Here is a 13,347-nt window from a genome sequence, read left to right on the forward strand (position 1 = left end):
GTACTGATAGCAATTCCATCTGTCTGTATCAAACAGAGAAGTGAGCAGTGACAGGCTGCGGGATGGGGTGGAGCGCGGGGTTTAGGGGGAGGGTAGGGGGGCATCTGGTGCACATTGGCCGTGGGTCCGTCTGGAAACAACCATGGGAGAGCAGAGAGGGATGAGTCGAAGGAGGGGGGGGGAAGAGGATGAAGGGCTGAGGAGCGGGGAGGTGAAAGTCCTGCCAAAGTGAAGGGCAAGGAATTCTGGCAATGAATAAGTGTGTCTGTGTTGTTCACATATTGCCTTGGATTGAACTTGAAGTCAGGGGGATAGGAGAGAAATAGCTGAGAACAACAGTGTAAAGGGTATAAACAAAACATTACACACGGATACACACATAACTGAGTCGTCACAGTCAAGTTCAGGTCACTGTGTTGCTTTAGTTTTTTGGGGGGGATTTTCATGTTTTCTGATTAAACCCTCTGCAAAATGATGAAATTTATCTGATGGACTCTTGCAACCCTTTTAAAAACCTATTTAATACTGTGGAAAAACACTGTTTTTCAACCTTTCATGAAAAAGCTGACATTTTGAAAATAATGTTATTAGTTAACAGCTACATTATACTGCCTGCTACTTCTTATTTTTGGCTGGAGCGCAACAGTGGGGTCAGCCCTATAAATGCGAATGTCCGTGACTGAGTGACTGACTTACTGAGCTGGGTGTCGCCACGTGTCTCCACTTCCTGTATCCATCTTTTTAAATTAAAAGCCTTCCAGCGTTTCATACACAGTCCAGTCATATAGCAGGTTTTGACCTAGTCTGGTTTGTGATGAGTTTTTCTGCTACATTTGCATATTTAATATGAGAATTTAATGTGCATGATGTGAATAAATTTGTCTGTGATAATAGGACATTTTTCAGTGAAAAAATTATAATTTTACAAGTATAACAAATTGCTTAACTTGAACAAACAAAGGAAAATAGTGATTAAACTTTTTTATTTTTTTAAAGAGCAGCAGATCTTAAATCTCACTTTGCTAACTAAACTGATCCAACCAACATAACCATTTTCTTTAAAAGTTGGCTGAACTTGCTGTGTGAGTTCTCAGGACAGTCTCCTTGTGGAATATTTTACAGCACACAAGCCAACTAGTGGTGAGGGACATTGCAAAGGTCATTAAATAACTTTTAAACTAAAACTCTTGAAAATGTGATGACAGGGAGTTATGTTCTTCTGGCTTGTCTAGCAGCAAGAATGTGTTTACTGAGAAGTTAAAAACATCCAGACTCATTATGTTACTGTATGGATGTGTGGTTGTGTGAACACATGTGACTGGAACTGCATGCATTTGTATATGAAAATAGTAACCGACTGTGTAACTCTAATGTTATACATGTGTTTTAATGCTATAATAGAGCAGTTTGTAGACTGAAGGTCAGACTACAAACGATTTATAGAAGGATGAAGCGAGGGGGAGAGAAAGACAATCATTCATTTTAATGGTTATTGATGTCACGTATAATTCCTCTCCTTTACAAACCAAAGTTCCAACCTCTTGATAAGCCATTGAGGTTTTAATAATATTGATTAATTTCTTCAGCTTAAGGAGCCCATTACAAAGGTAAATTGCAAAGTGTACGCATATTTAGTCACACCTTTACAGTGTATTTATTTTTGTTATGCTGCACATGACAGGCAAAACAGAGGAGGGCAAAGTTTGTGTCAGATATTGACATTTATTAATTCCTTCTGTAACGCTTCTGCAGTATTTCTTTACTGTAAAGAATATGAGTTCATTCTGCATTGGTGATAATGACCGTAATTATGTTTAAATACAGTGACATTGATGGATTGATGTCAGTGTCATTATGCGAGTTAGCAGGATGACTGCAATGATGATGCTTCTGTTGTAAATTAACAAAGAGTGATTGTCTGTTGTGTGTGTATTAACATACAGTACATCCATTCTGTGAGTGTATGAAAATATGTCTGCTGTGTGAACTGAAAAAGGCCAGATGAGAGCCATAAGAGATATCCCAAATATCCTCATCGGGAGAGAATCAAACCAGATAAATCTCGCTGATCTAATCCTGCACTGAGCTCAGCTCAATCCAGGTGGAGGCAGGATGTAAAATGGCATATAAAGATACACACACTCGCTCTTTACATCTGTGAGAACAACTAAAGGACAAAGTTTGTATATTTGTCCAAGTGCAAGCCTGTGCGCGCATGTGTGAGCTCTGTGAATCAGATCTCAAGAACATAAATGAGGATAAGAAGCTGGCCTGAGAGGGTTTAATTGTGACCATTGCCTCAGCTTGGAGGCAGGTCAGTGGATGCCACAAACACTGGCATTCAATTCCCTACACAATAGTATTGACAATATTAGGTGGGTGTAATGCATGAATTTGACTAACTCAGCCCTCTGTTCAAATTAGCCTCATGAAGTGGTGAAGCAGAATACTGACGAAAAGCTGCATCTTTGTTTTTCTATGTGTTTGGTAGAACATATGTGTGTGTTTTCTTTCCCCCTGCACTGCATACATTCAGTGGTCAAGCATCAGAGGAGCTGCAGGTATACTGTCAGCTCAGTGTCCTGAGCTCTCTGGCGCATCACTGACACCCATGCACACTGACACCCAGCACAATTCACCAAGCACACACATACAGTACACATGATACAATTTTCTCTTAACCCTTCCTTGCTGTTGTGACACATTGTGACATAGTAGCAGTGAAAAAAGCGGTAGATGAATATGTGTTTTAAGTAAGCCAACCAGAGCCCTCAAACAAAATGTAAAATGTATGGCACAGAGAAACTGCATTAGGGCATAATTCAGAAACAGTGGATGTATTTGGATAATTATGGCAATTTGCTGCATATCTCATTAAAATAGAAAATTAGCAAGATTACTCCTGTGACCCAAACTCTTTTATTTAAATTCTAAGTCATTGCGAGCAAGCGTTTGAAAGGCTGACTGCTAGGATTACGGTAAAGTAACTTATCATCCAATAATCACCCCTGACATCAATATCAAATAGACAACTTATTATCTATCATCCGCAATACTGTTCTCCTCATTTTAGCTCTCATTTAGTGCGGCATAGTGGTGGGGAACACACCCCTGACACAAAGCTTTGCCCGGAGGCTTGGGGGAAGATGATTGAATTTCATAGCTACTTACAGGCTAATAGGGGCGTACAATGACTACTTACTGTCCTTAAGTGACTGGCTGTTTCTCTGCGGCCGCGGAACCTTTGAAGCCCTTCTGAGGAGATCTAGAGGATTTAGCCAGTAGCGTGACATGAGGCTGAGCGGTTGAGCAACGGTGCTCCCACCAGCTGACTATTAGAACCAGCTGATAAAAACACAGCTAGGCTACATCTATGGGAACCGCAGGGCTCCAATGGTTACTCAATACAGAGATTTCTCACAGTGCCGATTTGGAGCATTTAGTCCCTTTTTTTTCCCAAAGAAAACTGTTGAAATTAAATTATGAGAAAGCGATTAGAGCTGAAACAGTTGAAAGAAAGTCAGTTGGAAGATATTTTGAACATTTTGATATTCTCAAGTGTATATTTGCTGCTTGGCTGTAATAAATAAACAAACAAAAATAAATGTAATATATTTTGTAATATATTTTTTGTCTTGACTAAAATGCGACATATCAAAGTGTCGTGTTTGTCTTCATAACTTGTAATTTTTTTATTTTATTTGACATGTCATATTCTAAATCATTAATCAATGAATCACAAAGATCCATAGTTATTGATTTTAAGATAATCACTAGTTACAGCTCTTGTCTTTAAAAAAATAATAATAATTTTAATGTGGGAACATAATGCAATATATTATTATATTATATTGCTGATTGTTATATTGTAATAATATTATATATATTTCATGTTCCAGATTTTCAAATATTTCTATTTTTGCATATGTATTTGTATTGTGATTTTAAAATGCACAAACTAGATATTGATTTTAAACTGTAATTCCAAAACAGAAAACAGTATTTACAATAACTATATAGTTCATTATATAAGTGTTTGTCGTTATGAGCATTTCTGTGTGTGTGTTTGTTGTGCATTTCTATGTGTGTTCTTTAGGAGAACGAGATCTGCGAGTGCTTTACTCACAGAAGCTGTTTCCACATACAAACCACCCTCTCCTCACCATACTGTTCCACTTACTCTCTTGGAACACTAAACCATATACGCATACAGATAAGCACATGTGCACACAACACACACACACACACACACACACACACACACACACACACACACACATCCAGAGAAAACCACATGCACATGTTCTCTAGCTCTTAACTAATTCATTCAGGAACACTTTGGTTTGGGTTTCAACACCAAAACGTCCGTACCTTTGATTAAGAAATGTGTCTGACTGCAATTATATGGGGGGTGGAGGGAAGGAGGGATGGATGGATGGATAGATTGAGAAAGGAAATACACTACAGTGGTTTTATAGTTTGCTGGCGTGACATTTTTCTCCACTTTTTTTTTTTTTTTTTTTTAATTTCTTTTCTTTTTCCAGCAGAGGGGCATAGTGTTGACAGGGCAGGAAAAGGGGGCAGACTGAAGTAGAAGTAACAGCAGGGAAAATGTGAGGGAAATGGATGGGCAATGGGACTGAAGTGGCCTAGATTGTCACTATTGTGCTTTCGATCAATACCTCTCAAAATAACTGCTGGTGCCAGAGAAATTTGTAGATACAGTTGGTGAGAAAGTAATGGTAGTAATCACAGTGAGCATTATCCCCAGTTTGAAAAAATCGTATATATAAAAGCATCTGCAGGGATGCATTCATGTGTAAGCAAAGCGTTTAGTACTGCGAATATTTGGTCTTGACATTTACACTAAACCCATATGACGCTTAACACGTGTTGGTCACTGACCTGCAGTATGTAGCCCCTGACATAGTCTCGGAGGGTCCAGCCCAGGCCATGCAGGATATGCAGCACCTCCTCCTGCTTGAGCACGGAGAACAGGCGGTCAAGAAGGATCTTGAGCCTGACAGGTACGGCCTGGGTGCCATACAGCATCAGGCTGCTGATGTCGAACACCACATTGGACTGAACGATCTCCACCTGGGTTGGGTGGTAGAGGTGCTGGGTGCTGAGCTTGTCCAGAGCTGCATGGATGAGCAGGCGACAAGGGGAGAAAGACAGGAGGGAAATACACACAAAGAGAGACAGGCAGACACGGTTAATGACTATCAAGTTTCTCTCTCATCTCAAATCTGCCTTAGGAAGCTACTGCAAAGTCAGCACCCGCTGATAATAACATATCTATCAGATAAAAGCAATGACATTAATGTAATTATATGCCATTCTTTCAATTTAATCTAATCTTGTGCTCTTTCACATCTACGCTTCCCTTACATCTGCGTTTTATTTGCTTCTTCTGTCTCCATGTTGACCTCAACCTCCATTTCATCCTTTCTTATCTCTAGCCTTAATTCTTTCTATTTGTGGGTGATTGTTTAATTGCATCACTTATTGCATTACTTCATTCATTTTCATTTAGTTTTACTTACTTTCTTTAGACTGTAGGTGTAGAATGTGGTTTTCTGTACTTGTTTTATTGCTATTTCCTTAGTTTGTATACATGTATATCAATCTAGCATTAAATTAGTTACTTTTCATTATAATGTTAGGATAACAAGCAAAACAAAAAGCTCTGTAAATTGCTGTTATATTAATACAATAACGCAGGTTAAAATGTTTTGTTTTCTTAGTAGAGATTTGATACTTGATATTTGATACTATGTCAAATAATGTAATGTAAAGACCACTGCCTTTTACTGTCATGTATTTGCTTAATGTTCAGTAGTGTGTTTTAGCAGAATATAAACTGTAAAAAAAAAAAAAAAAAGAAGCATATATCACATTTAAAAAACATGCAAAGGAGGAGAACATTCCTCTTTTTCAGCCATGAGAAATATCTGCTGTGATTCTCAGGCTGATTACAGTCACAACATATTCCAACAATAAGATAAGTTAGAGTGTATCTTGCCAAATAGGCAAAACTCAGGTAAAAGAAATGACTCCCTGTTGCTCTGAAGGCGGAATTGTGAGTGGTAGGTAGGTTTTGTTGGTGTCCACTCTATTGCAACCTTAGTCACCTATTTCTCCTCTCTGCACGACACCTGGTTGACTCTGTATTTCTTCCTCCCTGTCTCAATCTCTCTCTCTTCTCTTACTTCATACCTCACTCTCTCTCTCCCTCTCCCTTTCCCTGCCTGTCTGGGTGACACCTGGTTGGGTCTCTCTCTGATCCTGGGACGGCTTTTTCCTGCTGACGAGGGCTTTGCCTGACAACACAGCACAGCCAGACACGAACATAATAAAAAATGAAGAACAACTTGTCAGAGTCCCTGCCAATGCCGACATGAAATGAAAAGTGGGGGAGAGGAGAGATGGGCGCCTGACAGTTCAGAGGGAGAGATTAAAAAATAGTCAATGGGGTCCTGTGCGATTCGCTGAAGGGCCCATGGCCCACTCTTGTGCGGACGCAAGCCAAACAGGTGTTTTCTTTTATCTTATTCCCCTCCTCCTTTTCTTTGTACTTTCTTGCCTTCTCTCCCTTTTTCTTGCCCGCGTGAAAAACTCATAAAGTGTGGTCTCTCGTTCTCTATCTGTCTTGTGGTTGTTTTTTTTGTTTTTTTTTTCATCTAAGGTGCAAAAACAAGACTTTGAAAGCAACAGAAAAATTCAGAAGCAAACAAAAATAGGAAAGTTACTTTTACCATGGAAAATAAGTAAAAACACTGAGTCTTCAGTACATTCACATCATTTGCATTACTGTATTGAGAATACAGATATGTAAGTCATGATCTTTCACTTCTGAAGAGCAAGAAGAAGCAGCTGCTTGAAGTTCAGTAGTAACTTAATATATTTTTTATAACTTGATTAATTACACTCATCAACCCAAAATAAAGTATATTTTTCTTACCGTGAGCTACCCATCCATGTTTGCACTGGTCACATGTTCGTAGGTGAATCTTGCCGGGCTGGAAACACTCACATGTGCAGTTCACCAGTGTGCAGCGAATGGCCTGGAGGGACACAGGACAGAAACAGACACAGAGAAAAATCCACGTCAATCACAGCTCAGGTACGCTGGAGAGATATTAAGTAGGTAAAAAGCAAAGACAAAGAACTTATACTAAGAACTGAAAACAGTCATCTAGACTGTTACTTTAAAATGTGACAAAATGTATTACAAATTTCTCCAGCAGCAGCCTTTTCCACAAACATTAATTCTTAAGAATGTGTCAGCCACCAAGTTTCCCAACTACTATTTCATTGAAATGTGTGAATCTGCCTATTCATACTGTAGTTCATGTGAACTGACAAAGGACTTCCTTTCCTGAAAACACAGAAATGTAACTTGTTTTGACTAAAGCTCCATTACTCAACACTGAAGCTGCACTTAGTCTGACCCCGGAAAGCTTTTAGTAGTGAGGTTAAGTGTCCAGACGTGACGAGGGCATCTCAGTACAGCACAATGCATCGTCTGCTGAGGCTCCCTCCCTCATAAACGGCTGTTAAAGAATACACAAAAACTACTTTTTTACAGAGGGTCATTTGATTCTATAAGATGTTTCAGGTCTTTCAAGCAATAAAGAAAATGTTCAGTGTGGATAAAATGTAGTATATACTTTGAAATCCATGCAAATGATCATCCAAATGAGTGCAGCAGCTGAAAGCCGTAAATTTCAAAGACATGGAGAAACAAGAGGGCAGAGTAAAAGGAACAAAAAGAAGGAGTAAAAAGAGAAAAAGCAATTACAAACAATCTTAATAAGCACTGGCAGTCCTTTGTTTATCAGACATTTTTTACACTATCAAGATGAATTGATGAATAAAGATAGTAACACTTTTGCAACCTAAACTGCCTAAAGGGAATTTGCAGCTCCACCAAACTTTGCTTATGGAAATCACAGACGTATCTTTTAAATCAAAATATTGTATTTCCTTAACATCAGCATGTAATCTAAGTAGGTTGGCTGCTGATGTTAAAATAAAATAGAAAAACCTTACAAGTTAATAACTTGGCATAATAAACACAGATTCCACACCATGAGTATAATATATTTTACATTTGGCATACATGTTGTTGAGTCAGTGCTGAATGAGAATTTTTTCCTATGTGTTAATTCCTGATGCTGTAAAGAGCAAGAATGTAAAGAATGCTGGAGGCAGGAACTTGGGTGTACTGTACAAGGTGACTAACTATTTATTTTGACAGGAGAATCTTGATGATCCAGTTCTGAGAAAAAATTGTCAGATCAAAAACTGAAGGCACTATCTGGAGAGATATGTGTCTGTCAGAGAAAAGAAGAAGAAGACGACGACAAAGGAACTGCTTGTATTCGCAGCACAGCCTGATTTATCAGAGCCTGAAACTTTATGAATTTACAATCTGCACTAAATGTGCTATCTGATATTGTGTCACTGTTATGCTTATAAGACAATGGTGTGACAATTATGTGACACAGACATGCACACAAAGGGTCGTAGGTTGGAGTCCATGTCTGTGCTAACAACCTATATTTCACAATGTCAGAAACAGTCAATCAGCACTACCAGATAGAAGAGATTCAGCAGCACAGATCAGCATTTGCGTCACACAACTGAGGTCAACACATGATCAGTAATGACAGATTATTACTCTGTTTCTGATGTGCAGACACCAACCCCACCACCATTAACACAAGTGTATGGCCTGCTGTTTAAAAGCAGCACATAACATAACTAGACTGTGGATTAGACCAATATCCTGTAACTCAGGATATAAAATGCAGCTCACTCATAATCTACTAAGGGACTATAAAATCTATCAGAATCCCCCCTTGCTCGCCCTAAGGTGCTGTAAACCAGATTAGTAACTGGAGGTGTCAAAGTGAACATGGGCTAATCCAAGATTAAACACAAAATTACACCACTTCTAACCATGTCACCTCACTGTTTGACACCGAATAAGACAGGAGAAAGAGATTATTTGACTTTACACAATTTTTAAGCTCTCCAGGTGCGGGCATGGCAATCCTCACAGTGTGTGAGGATTATACACCATGTGTCAGTCAGAGTGTACATACATTATGCACTGAGCTGACGTTCTTATCCAGGAGAGCCTGCAATAAGTGAGTTCAGTGTTCCCTCAAGGACACTTATGCAGCAGACATGGGTGTTCATGAACATTCATAGGCCATGGCTGGGGTCCAATTTATGACCTTTCAGATACAGGGTAGACACTTAAAACCAAAGAAAACACTGCTGTCCTAAGGTAACTTCAGCTGAAGTCAAAGAACATTTGCACTCAGAGAAATCTTTTCCTGTAAAATCAGCTTCTTCAGCTACAGTGACTTCCCCCATTGACGCATCATCCCCGTTCATAAAGCTGTTTTATAGTGTTGCTACTCACATTTACATGCAGTTTTCTATGTTGTCACAATGTGAAATCCCCACAATCTTGCATACAATCCTCTCAACATATTATTATTATTATTGTAAATTATGCATCCATATCATATAATTTTCTCCCTTCTGATATATTTCTGTCCCCTGTAAATTGACACAAAATAACACTGTCTGTCTGTGTTTAGTCCTCTTGTATGCCTGTCATCCACATTAAACATTAAGAGTAATTTTGTGCAACATCAGATTTCTTTGCAGAAGACAATGTGATGCACCAGATGCTTTTTACACAAAACCAGCTGAGAAGTCGTCTTTGGAAACTCTTTCAGAAAATACTTGGCAGGTGATTGGATAAACCATCTGTCTATCAGCATCTATCATGGACTAATTTCTCCCTCCCTGTAGTCACACCTACACCACGCCCACAGCTGCCAGTAGTTCCTCACAGGACACTGATTGGTCTGAACCACTGTTGGTTTGGCTACAAGTGCATAACAAGATGGATTCTCACGTGATCTTGTGATCTCGCAAATCCCGCTGCCTCACGGGGTAAGCATACAGATGAAGTGAACTCAAATTTAGAGTAGCCAAATTTAGCACACTGATGCCACGCAACATAGCCTTTTTCTAATTACCTCTCAGTGCAGCAGCGCTAACAGCAGTAGACGGAAATAAACAAATGGAAATATCAAATGCACCTCTGCTGTTTACGAGCTGGGGTCTGACAGCTGACAAGATAGTTAAGGGGCGTCTAATACGGCAATTAGAGCGTGCCACTGTCTGCGGGGCTGCTGCTGTGACAAGGCGCCCTCTAATCACTGACTTATTACGTTGGCTAGCAGCACCTCTCATATCTGGCCCATTAAACAGACAGCAGCATTAAGAAGCATTAAAGCAGCAAGCTTCCTCAACTGAGGAGGCACTGACGGGAGAAGAGGAAAGGGAGGGGACGTACTGTGCCTGTTATTTCTTGGTATTAATTTGTGCATTGTTCAACATTCAGTCAGGAACGTGTAAGAGAAGACTAACAGAAAAGATGTTTGTGATATGACGACATCAAAACGCAATATGAATAAAGACTGATTACAGAATTTCTTTTTTAAAGAAACTAAGAGAAGAAACGTTACACGTGTCAAGGATGGCCATCAAAAACAAGATCATCAAGGATGTGAGCTTGTCTGTGTGTGTGCGGTTTGTCAGAGGAAACAAGGTAGACAAGATAATAGAGACTGCTTCTTGTGATTCTCACGTACTCGGTGCTCTGTGGCCAGCATGGATTTACGTCGCATTTGGCCGTGGTTTAACCTGTCTGGCCTGGGTTGGGTCAGGGACAAGTTTGGGCCCAGATCCCACTGCTACACTCGCACATATTTGTCACAGCAGGCCGGGGGAGGAGGTTGTGTTATCTGAGGCTCGGCCAGATACACAGCATTAGTCACTGTGCTAACGTCTCGCCAGGGTTTCCTCTTTGGCTCACAACTAAAGAGGACAACGGTGAGGAAAAGGACAGAGGAGTGTGTGTGAGCGAGTATGTGTTAGACTTCGTAAATCACTAGAAAAATGAGCAGCTAGAAAGTGAAAGCGAGTGGAGAAAACCCCACAATGCTGTAGCAATTAGACCCAGACAACAGTCAACACTCTCTCACAGCTGCCGTGTTACTGCTATGGTCAACAACTTAACCTAGCTGCATTGAGAAAAGCATCATTTTCAGCCCTTATCAGGCTCAAGTGTGTGTGTCTCACTGCTGGGTTTTGTTTAGCTGCAGGCTTGATGTTTCATGGATGTTTTGCTTGGCTTGCAGTCCCTGTCCCAGCCCAATTGTATAAACACTGACAGTCAGCAATGGCCAACATCAGACTGGGGAGGACTCTCAATTAAAAGAGTGTTAGTGGGACAGATGGACTGAAGAACTGCAGGAAATAGGAGTTTCAGAACAAGATGGCTTCAGCCTGGAATCTTGTAGTTTGTTCAGGGATGATTTTAAACAGATAGACTGGGAAGCAGGCTACATGCAACTCAGTCCAACCAAGCAGTGTACATAGAGGTCAACAAAGATACTATGAAACCATGGAACTGATGGAGATCTTAAACTAATATCCTGTACAACTGTATTACTACCCTGTAATTTTTAAGGTTGACGTTGTAACTATATGCCACAGAAAACACCGCTAAAACACCAGTTGCCGAGTCCCTTTCAGCCTCTCTGTATCCACTCTATACAGTGCACAATGCAAAGCCAACCCAGACAGCTGCTGGATGCTGGGTGGGTATTGTTCCTCCTACTTTAATTGAAACCTTTACCATGTTCAACACACAGCCACAGACCACATTTCTTGTTTGGTGAGTTAAGCAAAGCCGAGATTTAAATGAAAACCCTGTGTGTACGTGTGCATGTGTGTGCCTCGCCTTTGCAGCAGCAGCTTCAGATTTAAATTTGTCTCTGCTTAGGGTCACTGTAAAACACTGGGAGCATCTTGTCCTCTCTTCCACCCACAAGATATTATCTCATCCATGAGTTAGCTGCTGAAATCCTGTCAATTTCCTGCCAGAAATGTGCAGCCAACGTGTGTAGGAAAAGAGGCACAGCAGCTTTGCGTGTCATAAAGCCGGCCCTGGCTCCGTCAGATAGTTCAGGACTTCACGATGTCCATATTGGAAACAGGTGACAAATAAAACACGCTGAATAAAGCAAGTCTTTGTAGTCAGACACAGCACGCCACAAAATACAGGGGAGCGAATACCTTATGCCAAGGCTAATTTTTGCTTGTTTGATTTTATACATTGGATTTGACTTAAAACAGAGCTTTCTTGCCTCACAAAGTGGAACAAAATAAACAACGATTAATCATTTGTGCACTGACTTCAGCATAAAAAACTTATTCTGCACAGGGGGAAAATGTAGTCAATAGAAAAGGCTCGTGTCTTCCCTCAAATCCCCACAGTGTAGAGCCCGTCCTCCATGTCAGTTCTGGTTTTGAGCCCAGCGGCTGGCAGTCACAGAGCCAGAGGTCCCTGTCCTTTGTGCAGCTGTGCGTCTGGGCTTTGACACGGGGCAGAGCGACCAGAGCTATGCTAATGGAAACCAAATGGGGCGTGAGTCCCCGGTGGATTACAGAAGGAGAAGAGAAGCATGTGTTTTCATGTATTCATGTGGAGACCTGGGACCCCTCTCTTTTCTTCCCTTCTTTCTTCTCTCTTTAAGTCAAACAAATGGAAGAGGCCATGTCTGTTGTTTGCACGCACTCTTAATTAATGCTCCTTTTTTCTTGATGGATTGTGAGATTCATTGTCAATTAGGGAGTGTATCTCAAATCTAATAAAATGTATACGAAAATATATTATTGTTTAGATTTAGCCCTTTATAAAGCTGTGTTAGTATTGTACTGTAATGTAAACTACTCAAATTGAAGTTGAAAAGGGCCAAGTTTGAAAATGACGTTTAGAAATGAAGTGAGAAAGGTAAATAAACATCTAACAAAAAGTGGCAAACTGTTAAGTTCATCTGAAATGCATTGTTCTGTAAACATATTGTGTGTGAAAATCTGAAACACAAGTTTCAGATGTTTGGCAGTGATGTGCAGTATTGGTGCACTTTGCATTCACCTGCAATTGCAGCGAAATTTGTCTTGATATAGTAGTGTTGGGCCAAGCTGAGGGTAAATGTTACAGTTGTTGCAGATACGTATCAAGTCTGATTTAAATGTAATCAGATTACACTAGTATGAGCTCAGAGTTTTGCAGTTTGCAGTCTTTTTTAATGCCATCTATCACATCAAATGGAATTGTCTTATGTGAATACATTTGAGTTATCTGCTAGTAATTAAATTGAACCACAGTCAGTTGTTGAAAGGGACCATTAATCAGGAACATAAATCTGAAATTCATAACTGGACGATCTCAACCACTGAATTGTG

The 13,347-nt window shown here is 40.1% G+C and overlaps 1 protein-coding gene across 1 annotated transcript in view; it reads right to left on the reverse strand.

Annotated features, from left to right (window-relative positions):
• Positions 1-13,347, reverse strand: part of bnc2 (basonuclin zinc finger protein 2) — a 95,539-nt gene that overhangs the window by 39,327 nt on the left and 42,865 nt on the right. The window contains exons 2-3 of the mRNA XM_062426077.1: positions 6,965-7,067; positions 4,906-5,141 (exon numbers count right to left, since the gene is read on the reverse strand). Of these exons, the coding sequence (XP_062282061.1) occupies positions 4,906-5,141; positions 6,965-7,067 (339 nt within the window). The remainder of the gene's footprint in view (positions 1-4,905; positions 5,142-6,964; positions 7,068-13,347) is intronic.

This window comes from Scomber scombrus, chromosome 2 (genome assembly GCF_963691925.1).
Source record: "Scomber scombrus chromosome 2, fScoSco1.1, whole genome shotgun sequence".
NCBI lineage: Eukaryota > Metazoa > Chordata > Actinopteri > Scombriformes > Scombridae > Scomber > Scomber scombrus.